The sequence below is a fragment of the Orbicella franksi genome, chromosome 14, assembly GCF_964199315.1.
Source record: "Orbicella franksi chromosome 14, jaOrbFran1.1, whole genome shotgun sequence".
Taxonomy (NCBI): domain Eukaryota; kingdom Metazoa; phylum Cnidaria; class Anthozoa; order Scleractinia; family Merulinidae; genus Orbicella; species Orbicella franksi.
In genome coordinates, this window is record NC_138158.1 from 4,454,440 (window position 1) to 4,478,281 (window position 23,842).

Consider the following 23,842-nt stretch of genomic DNA (forward strand, 5'->3'; position numbering starts at 1 on the left):
TAAATAAAACATGATAACTGCATGACAATGGACTACAGAAAATGTATCTTGCTTTATTGGTTAAATAATGAGGTTAACACAACTGCCATTCTGACCCCATAATTTTGACTTTTTTTATTGGTTAAATAATGGGAAGTGAACACAATTGTCATTCTGACCCCATAGTAATATTTTGACCTTCTAAAATGCAGAAAAATAACATTTAATTACATCTCCTTGAGTTTTCCCATTTACATGACTGTTTACTGGTAAGCCCCTCAGCACTTCGTGATCAGTGTTTAATTTCTCATTACAAGTTGCAGTATATCACAGTACGAAGATTACAAAAATTTAACCCCTAATCATTTCAGGTGAAATGTTAGTAACATATTTCTCTGTCAGAAAATTACAAATACTCTAAAGAATGTCAGGAAGATATTAGAGCTGGAGAATTTGACTGAGCGAAGACATGATTATAAAATGATTTTCACAAAATGTCAAATTGAGTTCTTTTTCTGTACATTGATATATTTTTGCTATAATTTCAAAAGCCTAACTAACAGTACTTTGCAGATGTCACCCACATTTTGGATACCTGTATTTATTTCACAATAACATAAACTTAACACATGGGTTTGTAAATAGATGCACAACACACTCTTTTTCATGAGGAGAAAAATGACATCTCTATGTCTGCCAGTTTTCTCCTTTCATTGTCTTTAGGAAGTTTTTACCAACTCCCTTAAAGGAGCTCAGCCATGGTGTTTTGTCTTTGTTTTTGGCCGTGTACAAAATCACCTTTAAATGGAAGGAAACCTGAAAATAATAGTTTACTAAGATAGAAAAACATCAAAGAGATAATAATAAACCATAAAGGAACAAGGATGGTCAAGGATGGCGAAGATTGACACAGACTGCAAACGATGAATTTGAAAAATTTAGGCTAAACTTATCAAAATGTGCAAACCGTGACTGAGCTCCTTTAACATAAACTTAACAATGCACTACCCCACTCTTTTTCATGAGGAGAAAAATGACATCTCTTTTAGTCTGCTGCTTTCATTGTCTTCAGGAAGTCTGTCAGGTCCCCTGACATGATTATCGTTGACAAGGCTTGGCTTGTACTCTGTAGAACTTTGTTCCTACAGGAACTCGAAACCTGTTGTGTGGCTACAAAAAATACCAAATCTGAATTAACTCACACAGCAGAGTATTTATTACAGGTTGCTCTAACTTTCATGCATATGTCTGGGTTAAACCAACTATTAAATACACAAACACAATGAAACATATGGTTAATAATAATTGTAACAATTAATAATAATTTGGTACTTCCTATGATTATTGTGAAGACAAAACCTGGGCCAAGGTACAAATAATGATGGCAAAAGACAAAAATTAATAGTAGATCAAACATGCTAAATGATAAGCTGAGAGGTAAAATGGGTAGCCCGTGAACACAGACGGATTTTAGGCTTTGTTTGCAGGCTATTTAATGGGAAGAGCTTTAGTCATGATTACACAAAGAGTGGGTGCTTCTCAATGATACACAACCCTGATACACAACCGGACCTCATTGCACTCAGTCTGTACTGCCACGACCTCGGGCCAATATTCCCCAGTATCACCCTTGTGTTCAGATATTACAAGGTTGGTCTTTTTCCAGAAATTCAAGATCTTGTACCTTTTTAGCTTGACAATACTCCTTATCTGTCATCTGTGCCAACATCCATGGTCTAAATACAACAAATCAAACAGTAAATCCAAAGCCTCTTACAAACATTAAAGGGGCTAGGTCACACTCATAATTATGAACTGGCAACTTAAACAACACATTGATACAAATTGTGCTAAACTTGATTTTCACAAACCTGAAAGAAGTAAACTTTAAATATTTTATTCAAGTCTAATTTCAACCTTGTTTGGTTGGTACACATTTTTCCCCACAGTGTGACCTAGCCCATTATGAAAGAATTGTTTCAAAAACCTTACCGTCTCTTTGGGCCACCTGGAAGAGGATGAGAGAACAGCGTATTAAAAATAATTACCCTAGAAAAAGTTAAGAATACAACTTTAAGTGCATTGGATACATTGTGGCAGGTCAGAGTTAACTTGAAGGTAAACTTGATTACAGGGGGGCTGTTTAGAATTGAAAAAACTTGACTATTAAAAACTTAGCAAAACCAATATTTATAATAATCATTACAATAACTGATACAAGACAACTACCAGTGAATCTACCATTAATTTAAAATATTAATGTAAAAATATTAAGAACAGTGCTTAGTATATCTTGGGAGCCCCAAAAGTTCATCAACAGCAACTTACTTTGTCGCTAATAGAGAGTATTTACTGCACTCACTTGTTGCAATATCGAGTCCACTCATGGATTCAGGATGTAAAAAGAACAACGTCTGTCCTGTACTTAACACAAGATAGTTTTCATATCGTTCATCAAACACCAAAAGAATCAGGTCACCACTCTGAAAGCTACACAAAAAAAACTGATTAACATTATATTGTGATGTTCAAGTTAGTCTTCAGAATGAATAGAGGCTTTGACATAATTCTTTCTCAGGGCAAAGAACTTTCCCCTGTCAGCAAATTGGAGATAAGTTGTTTTTGGCTCAGACAAGTAAAATTGACAAATGAAAGTACTTTTCTGATAGGATGAGTAACATTAAACATGTCAAACATTTTCCTTTTCTCGGCTTTTCAAGATCTGGAGTTAATAGCCTGCATAGAAAATATTATTGAGAAGTAACTTGTTGCCAATGAGTTTGTTTCACTATCATACGCTATACCTACTATGTGCACTTGTTTCAGAAAATGCAGATCGTAAAACTATTTCCACCTCCTACACTAACAGACTAACAATATTGTTTAGTGTTTAAGGTTACTTTTATTGAACTTGTAGATAAAGTGATATGCGGATAAAGCACTATGTTTTACTACTATCTGCTGTTGTTTGGGTAGTAGGCAACATTTTGCTTGACATCTATTATTGGAAGAGTGGATGTTATGTCCTGACAACCAAAATCTGGCAAGTAGCTGTCTGGTGGACAAGTGAAATGAAAAAACGTTTTTTGGCCTATTGCTCTCAGAGCTGCTGGCCTTCTTAGCCTATGGACCCTCATGATTTGATTGGCTAGATTCTTGCAGTAAGATTTTCAGATCATGTGTGTCATGATATCGTTGTTATTTCCGGCCTGCGGTTTCAGGCCCAGTAGTACCCAGGCCCCTCGTATATATAGAGTTTGTAAGTTCATTCATCGCGGCCTTCTTGCTTGTACTCGTTAGCTTAGCAGTATTAAACTTGTGTGTGTTAGAACGCCTCTGTGTCCATTGGAATCACGACATGGTGTCAGGAGTGGGATACGATTGCTGAATTGGACCTTCACCGTATTTCCCAGCGAAGAAGAGAACCTGGTCATCAATAATCTTTCTTCGCGTTCGTCGTAAACAAGATGGCGGAACTTGCGGGTTTACCGATTCCTAGCATGGACTGGCATTCGCCGGATGCCCCACAGGCGTTTAAAAAGTACAAAGCCCGTTGCAAGCTTTACTTTTCGGGCCCACTAAAGGAGAAATCAGAGGAAGAAAAGGTCAGTTATCTCCTTATCTGGTCGGGTGACGATGGCATCGAATTAGTTTCCACGTGGACTTTAACCGCCACGGACAAGAAGAAACTTGACACCTACTGGACGCGCTTTGAGAATTACCTTTCTCCAAAGAGCAACTTTCGACTCGCAAGATACAAGCTCAGGACCCTGAAGCAAGAACCTGACGAGTCAGTCGATTCATTTGTCAAAAGAATTCGAATTCTCGTGGAAGAATGTCGTTTTGAAAATGCAAATGAACACATAATCGATGCCTTGATCTTCGGATCTAATTCAAAGCGTACGCAAACCAAGCTCCTAGACAAGGACGCCACTCTCTCACTTGATTCTGCCCTGGACATTGCCCGGACAGAAGAGGTAACAAGTAAACAAATCAAGGAAATTTCACCCGATAATTCAACTCGTGTTGATGCAATGAAGCATGAGGGAAGCCTTCCCGTCAAGCCCCGTGGTCCCATCATTCGTTTATGTGGTTGTTGTGGTTCGGAGCACGACATCTCTGAACGTTCAAACTGCCCAGCGTATGGAACCAAGTGTGGTGCATGCGGTAAAGCCAATCATTGGAGGATAGTCTGCCGTACAACCAAGCCTGGCAAAAAGGGAAAGCCAAATGGTCGTCAAAATCGTCCTAAACCTCCGAAAGGAAAACCTGGAAAAAAGCATCTTCATAGTCTCGAAAGTGGTCAACCACCAGAAACACCAGAACTACCAGATCAGTTATACTTTCATACGTTATCAGTTGATCAGGTCAAGAAAAGTGACACTCAAGCCTTCGTTGAGGTGGAAGTGGATACCAATCACTGTAAGAAACCGCTTTTATGTAAAGTTGACACTGGTGCTGAGGGAAATGTTATTTCTTTGAATACCTACAGATGCCTCTTCCCATGTTCATCATCCACTACCTTGTCACCATCAAGCACTATCATTACTGCATATGGAGGACATGCCGTTAATCATCATGGCACTTGTGTTCTCAAGCTGGCTCATGGGGGTACCTGTAGGTCATATCCATTTCATGTTGTTGACGCAGATGGTCCAACCATATTAGGTCTGCCAACTTGTACAGATTTGAACTTGATTACCATGAATTTCAGCATCGCAACCCGTGAGGAGGTTTCAAAGCCAAGTACCCCACCCAAGCCTGTTTGCAATCCAGACCCAGTTGCTAAGGAGGAGGTGCTCAAGCAGTACAAAGATTGCTTCGAAGGCGTTGGCTGCTTTCAGGGTGAATTTCACATTACCATTGACCCTGCTGTTCCCCCAGTTGTGCATCCTCCACGAAGAGTTCCAGAAGCCCTCAAAGAGCCTTTGAAAAGGGAACTTTATTCGCTGGTTGAACAAGGAATTTTGGCAAAAGTTACCGAGCCTACAGATTGGGTCAATTCCTTGGTGTGTGTCACCAAGAGCACTGGTGCGTTGCGGCTTTGCCTAGATCCTAAGGATCTTAACTGTGCTATCAAGAGGCCATACTACTTCACACCTACACTGGAAGATATCCTTCCGAAGCTTAATGGTGCAAAGTGCTTCTCCATCCTGGACGCACGCAGTGGTTACTGGAACATCAAGCTTGACCAGGCCAGTTCGCTATGTACAACCTTCAATTCGCCATTTGGAAGATACAGATTTCTGCGATTACCCTTCGGTTTAGTCTGTGCACAGGACATTTTCCAAAGGAAGGTAGATGAAACCTTCGGTGACTTACCTGGTGTGACTGGAATCGCAGATGACATTGTTGTGTATGGCTACAAGAGTGACTGTAGTGACCATGACGAAAACCTTCGTGCTGTTCTTCAGCGTGCTCGTGAGACCGGCCTTCGTTTTAACCTGGACAAGTGCAAGTTCAGATGTACTCGAATTCCCTTCTTTGGCCATATCGTAGGTGCTGAAGGTCTGCAGCCTGATCCTCGGAAGATCGATTCCATTCTGTCCATGGATCCTTCAACTAGCCTCGCAGATCTCCAAACATTCCTTGGAATGGTCCAGTTCCTAAGCCGTTTCATTCCTAACTTGGCATCCATAGCAGCTAATCTTTGGGCACTCACCAAGAAAACAAGTGACTTTGTTTGGATTCCAGAGCATCAGTCAGCTGTAGACCGCATCAAGAAAGCCATTGTGGCCCCCACCGCACTGCAGTACTTTGACAGTACCCAGCACGTAACCATTCAAGTGGATGCCTCCCAGAGGGGTTTAGGTGCAGTTCTTCTACAAGCCAATGGTCCAATGGAGTTTGCTAGCAAATTGCTGACCGAGACTGAGAGCCGATATTCAAATATCGAGAGAGAGATGTTGGCTGTTCTTTTTGGCTTGGAGAAGTTCCATTATTACGCCTACGGCCGGCCTGTTGTTGTGGAATCTGACCACAAACCGCTGGAGGCTATCTTTCGAAAGCATCTGTCGAGTGTGCCACCTCGCATTGCTAGGATGATGCTGCGCATACAGAAGTATGATGCACAAATCAAATATGTCCCTGGAAAGGACATACCTGTCGCTGACGCTCTTTCAAGAATCAGCTCCTGCTCTGGTGAAGATATTCAAGGGCTAGATCTGTACATGAGGTCAATCTTCATCTTAATGCAAGCCCAATGCGAGTGCCCCACATACAGGCAGAAACTGCGACTGATGCAACCTTGTCAGCTCTGCGTGAGATCATCATGCATGGATGGCCTGAAAAGAGATCTGATTGCCCTGCCTTTCTTCATGCCTACTGGAACTATCGCGATGAGCTCACTGTGGCCAATGGTCTGATACTGAAGGGTACACGTATCGTTATCCCTAAGTCACTACAGCCTGATGTTCTGCAACAGCTTCACTATGCCCATCAAGGTGCCGAGAAATGCAAGCTTAGGGCGAAGGGGTCAGTATTCTGGGCAAACATCAATCGTGATATTGAAGAGCTGGTTAAGAGCTGCCCCCCGTGTCAGCGTCACCAGAAATTGAACGTCAAGGAACCCCTGCTGCCTCATGATGTGCCGCAGAAGCCGTGGCATACTTTAGGCTCTGACATATTCTTCTGGAATAATGCTAACTACCTGGTAGTTGTCGATTACTACAGCAAGTTCCCTGTGGTAAAGAAACTTTCCAACCTCCACTCGTCTGCAGTCATTGCACACCTGAAATCTGTGTTTGAGGAACATGGAATTCCCAGCAAGCTTGTAAGCGACAACGGCCCCCAATATGCATCTGCTGCCTTTCAGGAGTTCAGTCACAATTACGGATTCACTCATGTTACATCCAGCCCACTGTATCCGCAGTCTAATGGCATGAGCGAGAGGACTGTGCAAATTGTAAAAGATCTTTTGCAGAAGTGCAAGGAAACTGGGCAGGATCCCCATTTGGCCATGCTTTGTCTTCGTAGCACCCCACTAAGTTGTGATTTGCCTTCACCTGCTGAAATGCTGAATGGCCGAGTATATCAGACAAACCTACCAGCTGTCTCCAAGCCCTCGTCATCTGCAAATGGCGACATCAATGTAAGGCTCCAACTCAGGCAGGATAAGCAGAAGGTGCAATACGACAAGGCAGTCCGACAGCCACTTCAACCCCTCTTCCCTGAAGATCGTGTTCGCGTGCTCAACCCAGCTTCTAGAACCTGGGAGCCAGGCGTTGTCCGGGACGTGGCTGCCACCCCACGTTCCTACCTGGTGACGGCTGGCAGAGGTGGCACACTGAGAAGAAATCGTCGTCAACTTCGTACCACCAGAGAGTCCTTTAAGATCCAAGGTGTTGAGGTACCCGCTGATGTTGAAGTTGATGACCCCATCTCCCATGAAGCCGGAAGTGCTGGTAGTGCCTGCTCTTCGGCAGAGCCAACAGAGTTCGTGACTTCAAGCTCAAGCTCTACCCCAGATCCATCTCCCGTGTTGCCGCCTCGCCCTCCAGATCCTTCTCCTATGTTGCTGCCTCGTCACTCCAGGAGGAGAGTCAAAGCTCCTGATAGACTGAACTTATAAGCATGCAATGTGTTTTATCTTTGAACATTTTCTTTTGTTTTGCATTTGTCAGTTTATCATCCTTAAGAAAAGGGGGATGTCATGATATCGTTGTTATTTCCGGCCTGCGGTTTCAGGCCCAGTAGTACCCAGGCCCCTCATATATATAGAGTTTGTAAGTTCATTCATCGCGGCCTTCTTGCTTGTACTCGTTAGCTTAGCAGTATTAAACTTGTGTGTGTTAGAACGCCTCTGTGTCCATTGGAATCACGACAATGTGTAATAAAGGCATCCACGATTGACTGTAGATCGATACCCTTGATCCACACTCAATCAACACCTCGCTTGACACTTGATGGACATCTTGATCGATACTCAGCTGATAATCAGTCAACACTTAATCAACGTCACAACTGACACTCGATCAACACTCATTTGACAGTCGGTCAATAGTCGGTCCACACTCGACTCAACGGCATGTTTGCAAAAATTAGTCAAATCTTGACCGAGATACTGATCGAGTGTCGATCGAGTGTCCATCAAGGGTCAATTGAGGGTATCAGTCGAAACTCAACTGTAGATACCTTTGGTGCACATGATCCAGATTTTCACTAGTTATAAACCTGGACTACATAATCAAATTATAACAAACCATCATCTTACTCTCTCAGGGAGATTTTATCCATCTTTGATGTTGCTGCAGTTGCTCCAGCTAACTGCTGCATCTGACTCTGTAAAACATAAATGGTACGATGTACATGTACATTTTATCGATTTCCCTTTTATTCTCAAGATTGAAATATCAATTCTCCTAACAGATTAGCACTGTACATTCTTTTGATGTCAGATATGAGAATAAATAAAATAAATATTATTTGGTAACATATCAAGGCCAAAATTAAATGTAGTTCCTTGAAGGAGAATTTTCCCACAATTTAATACTTTTGTACAAAATGTATGGAGAAAATGACGTTGACCTTGTAAATTGGGAATTAATAAATTTTTCTTGGAACATATTCTTGAAATTTTGACTTAATCTTTACCAGGTGCTAAGGTGTTCAACAGCCATATAAGTGAAAGGTATGGGTATGCACAGGAGGATCAAAAATGAAATATTCATGTTACTATTCAGGGCAAAAGCATTTGAGCTGGTGTTGCTCACAGAGGCTTATTTGATTTATTTAGAGGGTCAACCAAGAAAGTTTGTAGAGCTTCATTACATTTCCAACATCACATTTTCCTTACCATACAGCTACAGTACAGTTCAAGATAACAACTTTACATTTAAAAAGGATTCCCTTACTAGCTGATGCTGAAGAATTTTAATCTGTTGATCTTTTTCATCCAAAGCCTGTAAAATTATATAGTTTCCATTGTTACAAAAAGCATGGAAGTCAGTAAACTGATTACTTTTTCTTACTATATACGTAAAAGAAAGACAAGGAAAATGAATGCAGTCGTCAAAACATCAGAAGATAAAGTTTAGTATACATGTTTTGCACATCCACAGAGAAATAAACACAATTTACCCACTTACCTGTTTCAGCTGCACCCCCTGCAATGTTGAGCCGTCTCCATCTGTAACAGCAAAAAGAATACCAACAAGCACTAAGTAGAGCAAGCAAACATGTACATTAAATTGTATCAAACCAATTAAACCTCGCCTCACTTACCAGTTTGTTCTGACAACGTTTCAGTTAGTTTCCTGTTTTCCTGTAAAAAAGCAAAATAACCATTTGAGTACTATTTACTACAATTTTATTTTGAGAAGTAATGTCAATTGAGTTTTCTTTTGTTTAAACAGCAAATAATTCATTGGTTAACAATGCAAATTGATGATAAATGCTAGCCAAAGAACATGACTGAAAGTGTTTGTAATGAATGTCAATGTAGAAGCAAATCTCACTTCTTCCAGTTGCTGAATCCTCTGTTGATAATCTTCCTCCAGAACAGCATCAGTGCCACACCTGCCAAAAGAAATAATTTTATGTTTTAAACATGATTTTCTAAATTGCACACGATGTACCCCAATATATGCCATAAATTTCAACGTAAAATGATGCCTTTTGAAGCCCAACTAAACACAATTTCCTAATCACTCAGATGCATACAAAAATTAACAAATATGCAGTTTATGAGTTCTGCCCAAGGGACCCAGTAGCCAGCTTATGGGTTTATATACAGGATTACATGTTGACACTTATGGCCAACATTTTTGGCCAACACGGAACCTTACTTTGAGGCTGGATCAAATGTCAAACATTGGCTGTTTCAACATAACTTTGCTTATGCATGAGACAGAGTGTAATTTGCTACTTGGCCTACCACTAACAAAGGCAACGTTACCACTTAACAATAACATAATGAAATCTGCTGAAAGACACAGGTTTATATGGTCCACATTTGTACAGCAAGTTGCCAAGCTTGCAAAAAGACAACCATATATCTAATGTCAGCAACTCTCAGATGAACACTAGTGCAACCAATTACTACTACTGACATCAATATCAAGATTACATAATCATGAAAAAATCCCACTAAGTATTCAACGACACTTACTCAGGCTCCTGGCTTTTTCCTTTTAAGTCTTTGTTTCTTTCTGCTTCCCACATTTGTCGCTCAAGTTGCAGCAGGGCTAATGTTGACGCTTTCTCCTGTTCAATCTGTTCTAAATACTCTGCTTCTTTGTTTTGCATCAGAATTTCAGCTTCTAGAATTTTGGATTCTTTGTCTTGTAAAGCTGACAATAAAAAGAATGAGAGCATATTATTTGAGTAAATACTGAACAGTCTCATACTTCCTTGACTGAAATATCGTTACTCGGTTGTACAGCTTGACAGAGTGAAGTGCTGTTGGAGTACAGTATCTTGCCCTTCAAAATACAAGTAACAATCGAGGGTCCAGATAGCAGGGCTGCCATTGAGGGCCATAACCTGTAACACCTGTTATGGCTGAGTATGCTTGATTTTCCCTTGATGCTACAGGTGAAATTGCCTGTTTTTGATAGAATTCAACAACAAAGTAACAGGATTGCTATGGGTGTGGAGATCAAGGCTACAGGTGACTCAAAACTTAATGACAGACCTGGATAGTAATAATTTTTACCTTTATACTAACTGCCATAAATTTTCCAATCACAAGAGTCTAATGGCACATACATAATCTTACAAATTCTACTACACATGCATGTACACAACCAAGGCATCCCAAGCTGATGACTCTTTGGTTTTTTTCTACTATTAGTTTGCTTACCAGCCAGTAGCTCCTGTTCTCGTCCACAGAAGACCTCACGTGCCTGTTCATAATCTACTGTGACTCTCTCTTTCTCCATCACTAAGGATTTTATATTGTTCTCTTGTTGTTCTACCAGTTGCTTTAGCTCTTTGATTTTTTCTTGTGCTTGTAGGACTGCCTGTTCTTTCTCTCTCTTCAGCTTCATCATTATTGCATTGAATCGTATTTGCTGATCTTCTTCATAGCGTGATTTACTCTCTTGAACTTTCTGTGCTGCACCTTCATGTTCTTCCAGTTTAGTTTTGTACTCATTGACAATCATAACCAACTTTTCATTTTCTTGTCTTTGTCGAAGTTCGCTTCTTTCTTTATCAGTTTGTAATTGTCCAAGTTTATTTAGAATTTCAACCTTCTCAAGCTCAAGTTTAGATTTTATTGCAAGAAATGTGCTTTTTTCTTGCTCAAACTGTGAGTTTATTTGTACCAGCTCTCTTTCATACTCTTTTCTAGTTCTTTTAGTTGTGTTTTGGATTGCTTGTTCCCTAAACAAATCTGCTTTTTGGTGTAAATTACCAACAGTGACTAGAACATCTTCCTTCACCTTCGAGTCCCATTCCAAAATCAGCTGTCTACTGTCATTAAGACACTGACGAATGACCTGAAACTCACCCTTAACACAATCTCTGACCTTTGAATTCACTTGTTGAAGTGTTTCATTTTTGGAATTAGCCTTCTCTAAACACACTTCACTAGTTCTTAATTGTTCCTCCAGCTGTTCTAGTCTGTCAAACATTTCATTTGCCATGGACTGACTTGTTCTCTCAAAGCTTTGATGATCTGAAACAAGTGTCACTTCCTTACCAAACTCTTCTAAGCCGCTCCCTTGAACTGGCAGATTACTGTCAGAGCTACTCTCTGTTTGAGTGCTGTGATCCGTGCTCTGAGTTCCAGAACTACCGAGAGTCGGTGTTTGACTTGTATCGTCAAGAAGAGCAGTACAATCGTCTTGAAGCTCACCTACTGGTTGGATATCAGAAGGGGATTCTTTCTCTTCAACATTTCCAGCCAAATCAGCGTCAAAAACTGTCACATAATCCTCATGTGCTGATCGAAAAACTAAGTCACTATCATCAAGCGCTGAGCTTTTCTCAGAACCAGTGTCACTGTTACTTTTTTTCCTTTCGTTAGACTCACTGTTGTCAGAAGCCTCTGTAGTCAAGTTAGTTTGTTCACTGATGTCTGGAACATCCTTAGCACAGTATAATTCAGTTGGACCTTGCTCATCTTGTACAGGAGAGCTCTCACTTTCATTGCAAGTCCATTCAACTTGTGTTGAAGCATCCATGCTCATTTGTGTTGCTTTGTTTTCAGAAGACGACATTTCAGCAAGTAATGATGCTTCCTTCTTGTCGGTTATACTTTCACTAGTTCTACCTCCAAAAATCACAGGAAACTGGGCAACACTACTAAGATTTTCAAGTTCTTCTAATTGTAGGAAACTACTTTTTCCGCTTTCATCTCTCATGCTGATGTTGATGGAGCAAGACTCGAGATATGAAGCTAATTCTGGAATCTGATCATTCAGTTCTTGAAGGTCTCTTTCTGTTATTATGGGAAGCTGTTCATCAAAAGGTTTGGGCGGCTTTTCCTGCAACAAGAACATCACTGAGTTTGCCTAACTACTTTGTGTTACAATTCAAATTTATTACTGGTTGTCAAGTACACAATTTTACTATAAAAAGAACCTTTTGTGAAAACAAGAACTGGGTGCTTAACGAAGAAATTGAACTGGGAAGGCTCAACTTTTCTGAATGGCCTGCAAAGAGACTAGCAATATCTACTTGCTGCTTAAAGATGAAAGACATACCCCAAATCTTGATGGTCTGTCAGACATACCACTGAACAAACTTTGCAAAAAATGCTGGCCTGGAAAGAGAGAAAGAGGTAGAGATAGCAAAGAGAATAGACAAAAGTATTGTTACATATTATTATTATGTATTATTGATTATTAATCCATAATTGAATCTGACATTAGAAATGAGCTCTCTCTACCCCAGGGGGGGGGGGTACTCCGTTATGTGGGTTATATAGGTATGTGCAGCAACAAAGGGTAGGGTTTTTCAGCCGTTTTGGTCATAAATAAGGTATGGCCTTTGCACTCCAGTCTTGAACTGGGTATGTTTCTTAGAAGAAGCTACTTTTTCATCATTATCAATAAGACGGTCAACAGAAGCCCTTGATAACTTATATTTTAGGCAACTGTGCCAGCTACAACAGTCATAAATAGGGCAGCAAAAATCGCAGGTTTTGGTCATAAATAGGGTAAGGGTTTTGGGAAGTGGGCTGCTTATCCCCACCCAACTTTCCTGGGAGTAGCCCCCCCCCCCCCCCCCCCAGGTCCCTCCACAAGGATATTGGCAAACCTCTAACATTCCTAGAAGTATTTTATTTACTGACAGAAGTATTGTAAAAAAATGTCTCTACCTTAAAGGCACTAATAAGTTTTCATGCTTACAAAAAAACGGAAATTCAAAGCTTGATTCGGTTTTAAACTTGTGTTCAACTTTTTTTCACAAGTGCTTGCACAGTATATATTAAGTATGACACTATGTAGATTGCTAACCAAAATGCAACTCAAATTCTTCTCTCTTTGCAGTTTCTTCTGTTCTTGCCTGTGTTGAGCCCTCACATAACTTGCTAGCCCACTAGAGAGGAAAAAATATTAAAACAAAGATGTTGGTACACTTCTAATTAAATAATGTTCATAATGTTAAAAGCGAAAACTGCTTGCAAAGTCAACTGGTTTAGTTATAGTGGTTTCACGAATAATTGATAGACACAGCAAGCTGTAATGAGGTTTAACTTATGTGAAGGACCAACCTATGAGACAAGGCCAGACCACAACACCAGGAACTCTGTGCCCTACTCTTTGTGATAAGTGTGTGGGTTCTTTAACAGCCCCTGTTAACCATGAAACACTGAAGATGCAGGAGATGGGGCCTACTGTTTACAGTCTTTATCCAAGAAGACTTGAACATCCAACTGTTAGCAAATGTAAAATTTTACAAAGGTAGCACATTCTCCTCAATTATTTTGGGAACTTGAGTGTTGGTCCAGTCTGGGGCTTGAACCTGCAACCAGCCAGTCGATAACTTACCTTATGAAACTGTGAAGAAAATGATCTCCTCCTTACAACTTCTGCCACAGCTAAGATGTACACACGTGGTGCCTCATTTACTTGTTCAATGATTTCCAATCTAAAACAAATCAACAAGTATCTCTACCCAGTTAACAGAGAAAATTAGCACCAATAACTTTAGCCTCAGCTAGCAGAGACTTCTTTCAAAAAACACACTCAGTTCTTCACATTTTAGAGGGATATCTGGGCTTCAACCTAGTTCAGCTAACATTGATAGCATTAGCTCAACAGAGATCCATGACAGAGGTGCTAATAATATTCTTGTTAGTCTTTTGTACATGAGTAACAGTCAATTGGATACACTAGGGCTATTTCATCAACATGCAATTTTGGGGGTTGAATCTCCCATGTTGTTTGAGTAATGAAAAAATAAGCATGCAACCAAAGAAATCTGTTCAATGAGACACAACACATTTTTATTGTAATGGGAGGGAATGGAAAGTCTCTCTGGATGTGCAGCCATCTAAAGCCATGCTCTACAAATCAGTAGGGGTTTAACGATTCATATTCCTTGCGATTCAATTCAATTTCGATCATTGCCTTTCGATTTCGATTATTTCGATGCGATTATCCAAAATATTAATGTCTTTTAATTCTTACAACGTGATACACAATGTAACCAACATACAACCCTAAACCCTCAATTTGTTGATACAATGAGCGTGTCGCACATGGCTTGCCTTATTTGGAAATTCTCAAGGAGAGGTAGAAAGGCAACATTTTTAACAAGCAACACAAAATGGCACAAAAACTGCAAATGTCTTTACTCGTCAATCAAAAACGCACATTTGAAATAGTTCTGGATTGTGATTTCACAATATTAATAACAACTCACTGAGGGCACCTTGGGAATGGTATGCAAAAAATCGAACCAAAATTGAAATGTGGAATCAAAGAATCGTGAATTGAACCGAACGGTCATAATGCGATTAATCGAAAATTTGATTAATTGTTCCACCACTACAAATCAGGAAGTATCACAGCATTGCACTCTAACCGCATGACCTTTAAAACCAAGTGCTTTTCTGAGCATGCTTGTGATGCTTCAAAAACTATGTTTGACCACTGTGCTAAAAGCTTTCTTCAACACCAGAAATGGTTATTGAATTGAGAACTTTCTTGTTTCTCATTAATTCCCTTACCTTCGTTTGATTCGTCTGATATTTTCATGATACATAATAATGGTTCCATCACATTCACATATTTTCTTCTCAATGTACATGATCCACCTGTTAAAATAAAAGATTTGGAAACTGAAGTAAAGACTGTCAAGAGCAAGTTGACTCTTGATATAACTACAGAGTGCTCATAACCAGTAGCATGTACAGTTAAACCTCTCCTTATCAACATCTCAACAATACAGACACCACTATAGAACAGACACCTCAACAAAATGGACACTCAGTTCTGGCCCTTTGGCATCTATATAAAGAGATTTAACAAATAGCAGGGGTTTCATACGTTTTCAGCAGGAGGACGACTGGTTTTCACAGCCAGGCAAAACGTTTTGAACTGAACTTCTTTATAAGAAAAACTTTCTTTGAGATGGTCAAGTCAGGCAGGCAAAATCGTCCTCACAGTTGGTCAATTTGCCCAGTGCCCAGCCCTTTACAAAACCCCTGTAAGAGTAACCTAAGCATACATTATTTTTTATCAGACTGGGGAATTGTTTTCAACAGAAACATGTTATAATACATTGGTAACAAAAGGAAACAAGTACTGAAAACATTTTATTTTTTGCAGTTTGATATAAAGGTTACTTTTAAATGAGGTACCTTTTTGAGAATAAGCCCACATTGAAAGACAATCCTTGAGTTGCATTAAATTAACCTTTAAAATGGTTTAGGCTTTATTTTTGTCTGATACAAACAATTGAATGAGTTTAGAAGAATTCAAATGTCACTGTTGGAAACATTTGAAACCACAATGGAAAGCAACAAGTTGTTATAATGCATACTAAGTTTTGTTTGTTTGTTTTTTGTTTACCTTAATCTGGTGTGGAGGTTAGCAGACAGCTCATCTTTGGCTCTTGCACATTTTTTTCTTATATCCCTAAAAAAGTAAATATAATAATATCAGTTCTGGCCAGTTCTCTAACTTACTAACTTACTCTGCTTGGTATTACTAAATTAAATTTTGACCTCACTTGAAGATAAATGTCTTTCAAGTAAAAAAGTCATTAATAAATTAAAGCTTTTTGAGCCTAGAGGCTAAACACGTAAAGGGAAACTTGGCAAATGGGTAACTTTCTGGGAAACCAATTCACTATAAAATTTGGAGAAATTCTGTATTGAAATAAAATTTCTGTCTGCAGCTGTAAGGTGTCCTACCTGAGCTTATACAGGTTTCTTATAATTTTTTTTAGGGGGAGTAGCTATTAAGTGACTGTGAGTATTCCAAGGCACTCCCCACTGGATGGAATGCTATTCCATTGCAGGTTATGCCAGCATTAAATGCAGATCTAGACCTGGGTGTGGATGTAAACAAGCAATATGATAGTAAATGAGAGTCGCCCAGTAACGTTTTGCGATGACCCCAGCTAGGGCTTGAAATGGAACCATTTGATCTTAGAGTTTGAGGATCTCCCATTACTGAAGGCTCTAATTTTAAATGGCAACCTAATAAATGACTGAACTAACCTTAAATGTGAGTGATTCTTTGTCAACATCATGAGCTGCTTTTGATGACTAGCACACAGATCAGGAAGTACTGAAGTGTCACCCACATTTTTAGCTCGAGTTTGGTTGTACTGAAAGCCTTGTGACATGTCAGCTTGAGACTGTGTCAAGGTTTTTACATTCTGGAGAATCTGTTGCAGTCCTGCTAGTCTTTCATCCAGTCCTTTGATTTCTTTCATGTTTGTCTTATCGAGAGATTCTGTTGCAAAGAGAAGAGAACAATGCCAATGACACATAATTGCCCACCACCACAATATACGTTACTGTCATCTCTCTCCAAAACAGACACATTTGGGACCAGCCCTAAGTTGCACCCTACAGAAACTGTTAGTTACAGAGGAACAAGTGAAATTCAGTTGGAACCAGTGAAACAGCCATCTCCGCCTTTGGGGGTGTCCACCTTGTCTATACAATGGAACCCTGTTAACGCAGTTACCAACGAGCCACGGAAATCTGGCCATATTAACAGGGTGGCCATATTAAATGTATTAAACATGGTTCACTGAAGAAAATGACTGACTGATCTTTTGTTTAGGCCAGAATAAAGTGTCTGTAATAACAAGGTGGCCATGAGGCTGGGTTCCACTGTATTAAGAGATTTGACCATAGAACCCTGTCACATGGCCTCTTCCTTAACACAACCACCTTGTTCCAGTCACTTTCTTTGGCCTCCAAAAAAGCTCTCATGAACCCCTTTGATATGCAGAGCATTCAAATTGATGCATTCCCAAAGAGTGAGAAATTAAAAGCTGTGCGGTTTTCTTCCTAGCAGGGTAAAGGAGCACACCCCTGTATAAAATTCTGAAAAATGCAAGTGTCTTAAAAATGGTTTCCTTGATTCTGAGCAACAATATGATTCTGTCTATGTTGTTTAAAGTGGAAATTGGTAACACAAAATGAACTGATGTGCACTTTGGTGGCAATCTGTTGCTGTTTACCTCCAATATATAACTCAGATGTTTAAGAGACCAAGTCAGTATGGGAGCATGACACTGCATAAGAGTCTAAGTTGCACTCAACCTGAATACATGATGCTTGAATGACCTAATTAATACAACAAGCTTTATTTAGATCCGTATACTTGGCAATCACCAAGACAGTGCTATTAAGTTGGCAAAATATTTAAATGGTACATAGGGAAGAGCCAGTTTTTGCTTACCTAAAACCTCATTAACTTCTTTTGTTATCTCAGTCAGATGTGTTTCATCAAACTGAAAATTAATAACAGGGAGGTTCATAACTGCAGTTTTAAAAAAGATTACCTTGCGTAATGTCGAATATTAAAATAAATAAATCAAAATAAACTACAATATTTAGAGAGGAAACCACATCAGCCTTAGGTGATTTGACATTTGGAGATGATGGTTTTCATGGAGGAAGGAGAACCAGAGAACCACAAGAAAAAACCCTTGGAGCAAGGAAAGAACCAATGACAAACTCAACCCATATATGGCACTGGGACAGAATTGAATCCCGTTCACATTCTGATTGGTGGGAGGCAAGCACTGCGCCATCACTGCTATCCAAAAATCAGGCAACAACTGTAATCAATGCCACTTGAAAAAAGAAAGCCAATAGTTTGCATGAAACCAGATAATATTGCCAACCTCACAACTGCGGACACCAGATTTAATAGATGGGAGCATTTTGCACTTTCCAGAATTATTCTTGGCATACAGGCTTGATTCAATAATATTTATGTACCTGCTCAACTGCCTCAATGCACTGTTTTACCATATCTTGAAGGCTGTTCTTGTTATCCTGCGGAAAAACAACAACAACAACATCACGCTTTAACTATACTCAAACAAGCAGACTACCACTTAGAGCAAATGGTTTGAGTAATTGTTTTAGTGGACATTATATACTAGGCCTTTCAGTGACATGCAATTTAACCCCTAAAAGAGACCAATCTGGGCATCGCTGGAACTTTATTTGATCCCTAAAAAAAGCTTTGAAACAGACAGCATTCTTCCAGTGCAACCTTAAAAGTACCTTGAAGGCAAAAAGTAGTGGCATTTTGTCATGAACACCCAAAGAGACCAAGACCAAAATTCATAATTTACAACCCTACACAAGATGGCAAGCATGCCTGACCTTTTCAAATGGGAATCCCCCCTTCCCTGGGAATGCTTTAAATCAATAGTCAAAGTCAGTGAGTTGTGATAAAATGATTGACTTACCTGTGCACTTATCCAATCCAGGAGACTAAACATGCCCTGTTGTCTGTCTTGGAACAGTTGTCTTGTTAAAAGACATGGAAGGACAGGTACCTTGGCTAACAGTGGTAACATCTGTTTGAACCTAGTAGAATGAACACAATCTGAATCTTCAGCTTTGCCAGGGCAAGGGGATAGATTAAAAACATAATTTTCCATTAAAATTTAAAAGAACTGGGAAACAATAGAAAATGGTATTTACATGTATACCTGTCAAGTAGCTCTATGTATCTTGTCCTGGAATCCAGAAACTCAGAATAAACTTGATGAACACTACTTGATCGTGCTTTAAACTCACTGTAAACAAGTATTATTGAGCTGTCAGTCAGCAATAATCAAATAGCATGTGAAATAATCACACCATAGATTTTTAATAAGAAATTCTATCCCATCATCAGTCTCACAAGAAAAAGAGCCAGCCTCCCCATCCAATCATTGTGAGAACTTTATCGTCAATCACAAATAAATTGTTGTCACTATGTTATAATTTTATAATAAAAGAATTGGTTCATGCCTCTAGCTGTGCATATGGATCTATGGATCAAGTTATGGATCTACTTACTAGGAAGTTTGAAGAGCACTCAAGAAGCTAGAGTTGTTCTTAGCTACATGTCAAGCAACTCTTACACTTCTCTTGTGCTATACAAACTTCCCACATGCATCCATAACTTGATATACATGTGCTAAGCATGAACAAATTCTTTTTCTCACAATTACAACACAATACATTTATTATCTCATTCAAGGAGCAATTGGAAGTCACAAGAGAAAAAGGTCTAATTTTTCAAGCATCACTTTTCATTTTCTCATACAAATGAGAAATTTCCCTTTAAATTCATTTTCCTAAAAAAAAAAAAAAAAAAATAGATTACATATTTTAGTTTTTCAAACATACGAAAGTGAAAGTTTGCACCTCCATCAATCTTTGGCATACTTTTTTCCACAACTATTGATGTTTTTTTGTGGTTGTTGAAAATGGAAAAGGAAATCATACCAGAACTTCCCTTTTTCATTTTCAAGTCTGCCCAGGTATGTAGTGGTTGCGTATGACCAAGAGTGTCCAGAAATACAAGCTAAAACAGTAGAATACAGTTTCTTTTCTAATACCTTGCAGTACTTTCCAAGTTGGCCACAACTGCTGCCCAACCCTTCTGTTGCAGTTTTTGCTCGAAAACTAGATTTTCACAGTTTTCTGCAATTTCCACTGCTAGTGAATGGAAGTCCTAAAAATTGGACAAAAAATTGTATACTAATTTTCCACAGAATCTTAAGTGAACAATATCAAGATAAGCGTCTTCACAGTGCTCAGTTGTATCAGAGAACAAACATGTTTCTTCAAGAAAACAATAAAACCTATCACTCACTGAGCTCACTAACGCATTGTTTCACGTAAAGAATTCAAGTCCTGAAAAAACCACCATAAATAAGTTCTGATTCCTCTCATTCAGTAGCAAAAGAATGCCTTCCATGCTATTGTGTAATTTCTACGAGTCAGAAAAACTTACCGCGGCTAGCTGAGCTCTGGATACAAGAGTTTCATATGTAGGCGGTAAATTGAAAGATTTGTCAACTTGCTCCTTTAAATTTTCTTCTGCAAGGAAAAGAAACAAAATTGTAGGGGTGCCTAGAATAAGAAAAAAAGTCCTAAATGACTTCTTGTAAATTGCAATATTCTCCTTCCGAATTGCCTTGTATTCTCTAAAAAAAGACAAACTAAGAGAGTTTGATGTTACATCATCTGTCAGTAAGGACCTTATTTGGTGCACCCATTCAAATATTTTTCTATCATTCTAAGCATCAATGTGTATATGGCCCAAGTAATTTCATTGGACCTCATGTACTAAAACATCTTTTATCAATCTACAAGCATTGGATACCCAACACAAGTCTGTACACAACTTCAAATTGTACCACAACTGAGTTAGGGCTTAACGGAGGAAGAGAAGAAAATTAACAGCAGAGTAATTTAAAATATTTTTAAAACAAAATTTTAACACAAAATTGAAATACAAACAAAACTGTAGCTTGAGGCGAATTTTCAACTACCCACTTAATCGTACTAAAAAAATAAAACTTACACTGGTGCACTGCACTTACCTGATCCTAAGTTGAGGCTGGGTGATGGAGGAATGGATGATTCAATGGTAGATTTACTGAACAGAAAGATCGGATTTGTATCCTAACAAGGCAACATAACATTAGAATTTTACAAAATAAAAAAAATGCAAGAAAACCAGCAAGGTGGTACTAAAGGCCTGTAAGACAATTTTAGCAAATCATAGCCAATATACAACTGACGGCAAAAAGGTTGTACATCATTTAGGTCGCAATAACTTTTAGGAACTGTGGAAGACTACAGAGCATAATATAATAAATTTATTTGAGAATGACCATACTGGCATTTCCATACAAAATTTCTTGTTTTGAAAACAGAAAATCAATTAGCAAATTGAGATAGCTATAGTAGCAAAAATTAAAATGAATACAATAATATTTGCAAATAAAAAACATGGTTGTTTGCTTGTTTGACCCGATGAGAACTTTTTATTTTAGTACCAATAGTACTGTTTATTCACATGCTACTCACAGTTCCAGCACTACTATAACTGCATACTCTCTCTGTCGGATCCAGCGCTTCACCATTAGATATCAAAAGAACTTGCTTGTCCTCAGGAATCCCCGTCACAGAAGCTACTGTACTCATAAGCACCTGGACACTGTTAAACAGTTCACATTGATCATGTCAGATACACAGCCTGCCTGCACTCAATCTACTCTTATTTACCCTGATAGAAGATGAACAGCACAATGCACCAAGTTCTTATTTGTCATCATACTTAATACTTTTGATGACTAATCCTGGAAGTATGCCAGACATATAACTAAATAAATACTAGGTGACTTACAATTTGTGTACGAGTACAAGATCGAGTATAAGTATGACTTCTCAATTCTAGTTTGCATGATTCACATTATCATGTCACAAAACCATCTCATTCTACGAGCTACCCTCTCAACCTCAAACCATCAAGGGCAAGGGCTCTGGAATCACCACTGGTTCAAAATTTGAAAATCACATTAATATTACTCAATCTGGTAATTGTAATCCAATCTAAAGGTCTCTCTTGATCTTGTAAAGGCTGGTTTTCACTAGCGATGAAGTCGTAGTCGGAGTTGTAATCAGAAGCATAGAGCATTATGACCTAGTGAAAATAAAACTGATGGAGTTGGAAGCTGAACACCCATTCTGCTTAAGACTGCGTTGCTTATAGTGAAAACTAGATTGTCGGAGTTGGAAGCAGACGCAGGAGAATAAACCAATCACAGCGTTCAATTCCAGGCCTTGTGATTGGTTGGTTTTTCCGCTTCTGCTTTCAATTCCGACAATCTACTTTTCATTTGATCATAAGTGACAGAGTCATAAAAGGAATTGGAAGAAATGGAAATGTCCTGATTCTTCCAACTCCGATTCCATCAAGCTTATGACTCCACTTACAACTCTGATTTTCGATTTACACTAGGTCGTAAGCTCTCTTGACTCTGTCTATGACTCCAGCTCTGACTCTGACTCTGTCACTATTGCAAAACCAGCCTTAAATGACCCAGGGAACCACAAACCTCCTGAAACTCTGTTTTCAGAATGTCTGACAAGCATGCAGAAGATCACGGGATCAACTTGGGTTGAGGACTCACAATTTTTTAACTGTCTCATGCTCGCAACAAACTGCATACATTTCCTTGTTACTATAGATCAAAGGAAGTTTGCTGTTTGAATGGCTAACTCTCGTTGGTTGAGCATGGGCCTGGAGTATTGGAAAGTCACAGGCTTAACACCTACTACAAGAACTCAGAATAAAATACAATTTCTGAGAATGCTATTATATTTCAAAGCAACGAAGTGTATTTTAACATGCAGCACATTATTCTGTTTATGAAGTGATAAAAACACTCCATGTGTTTCAGAGCAAAAGGAAGTCTGCTTTTAAAATGTTCTCAAATGCTCATTGAGTTTAACAACAGTATAACAAATGCTTTGGGCTTGTCTGTTTGGGCACCAATTCTGTAGGTGAAACCCTATCATATCACCATTGCTTGGCATTCCTTTTGTATGGCACTGTTTGGCTTACAGTATTTTTTAAAATGAAATTTGAATTTTTTTTCTAGCTTTGAACTTGGCTGCCTTACAGCTCCCCCATAATTATTCTTTCTTACTGTACAGTCTCGACATTTCACTTCATAATAGCCGCTGCATATCCTCTTTATTCCTTGTGTATTCATAAATTAAAACAAACACTTATTAAGCATCCAAATTACTTATTCACGCATGTCGTACTTAGTGTCATATATGCCATATTGCAATATTGTTCAATTGATCGTTTGGGACAAATCGAGCCCATTCTGTCAGTAGAGCAAGCAAACAACAAGGAATAACAAGGAGCAGATATCATTTCGTAATACAATCAAATTGTCAAGTCACGTTACGTTATGGTGAGCACGTAATGCAAATGTCACTGTACCTGATGTACAACATTATGTTTTTTTCTCACCTTTCCATTGCCAGTTCCATTTCGAAGGTATATATCGTCCCCAGGTCGACATGAAACACGTGCAACATTTTGACGACGTTTCTGCCTTCTTGGTGCTTTTCACTGTCGTTAAAATGAGCAAATGCCAAGCAGTTCAAAGGATATTCTGCAAAAATGTAGTTGGATATGTCTTCGGCAGGAATGCCCAAGAAAACAACGACAAAACAGCCAAGTTTTCATCATTTTCCCTTTGAATGGTAGCGTTCTTTTCCTGAGGGATTCTCTTCCTTCATTTCAAATGATTGTTTCTACGAAAACAGGAAACCATTGTGTCATTTTCGTCGACTCTCCACAGAAATGTCGATGACTTCACTGTCTCTCTCTCTCTTGCAAAGCCATAACATCACACATATGAGCATGCGTGACAGTTTTGTCTGCTGGCCAGTAAAAAGCGGGGG

The 23,842-nt window shown here is 39.0% G+C and overlaps 1 protein-coding gene across 1 annotated transcript; it reads right to left on the reverse strand.

Annotated features, from left to right (window-relative positions):
* Positions 1–33: 33 nt before the first annotated feature.
* On the reverse strand, positions 34–23,802 carry LOC145468778 (RB1-inducible coiled-coil protein 1-like). The gene is made up of 26 exons (XM_081452469.1): positions 23,406–23,802; positions 21,446–21,575; positions 20,956–21,037; positions 20,364–20,449; positions 19,966–20,081; positions 19,069–19,155; positions 18,823–18,943; positions 18,344–18,400; positions 17,799–17,850; positions 16,601–16,838; positions 15,948–16,013; positions 15,104–15,190; positions 13,920–14,019; positions 13,386–13,467; positions 12,630–12,688; positions 10,781–12,410; positions 10,088–10,268; positions 9,435–9,495; positions 9,202–9,241; positions 9,066–9,106; positions 8,832–8,879; positions 8,192–8,259; positions 2,342–2,469; positions 1,972–1,987; positions 1,664–1,715; positions 34–1,149 (listed from the first exon to the last, which is right to left on the reverse strand). Exons 1-26 carry the CDS (start codon positions 23,471–23,473, stop codon positions 1,078–1,080), a joined length of 3,768 nt encoding a protein of 1,255 aa, XP_081308595.1. The 5' UTR covers positions 23,474–23,802; the 3' UTR covers positions 34–1,077.
* Positions 23,803–23,842: the final 40 nt, after the last annotated feature.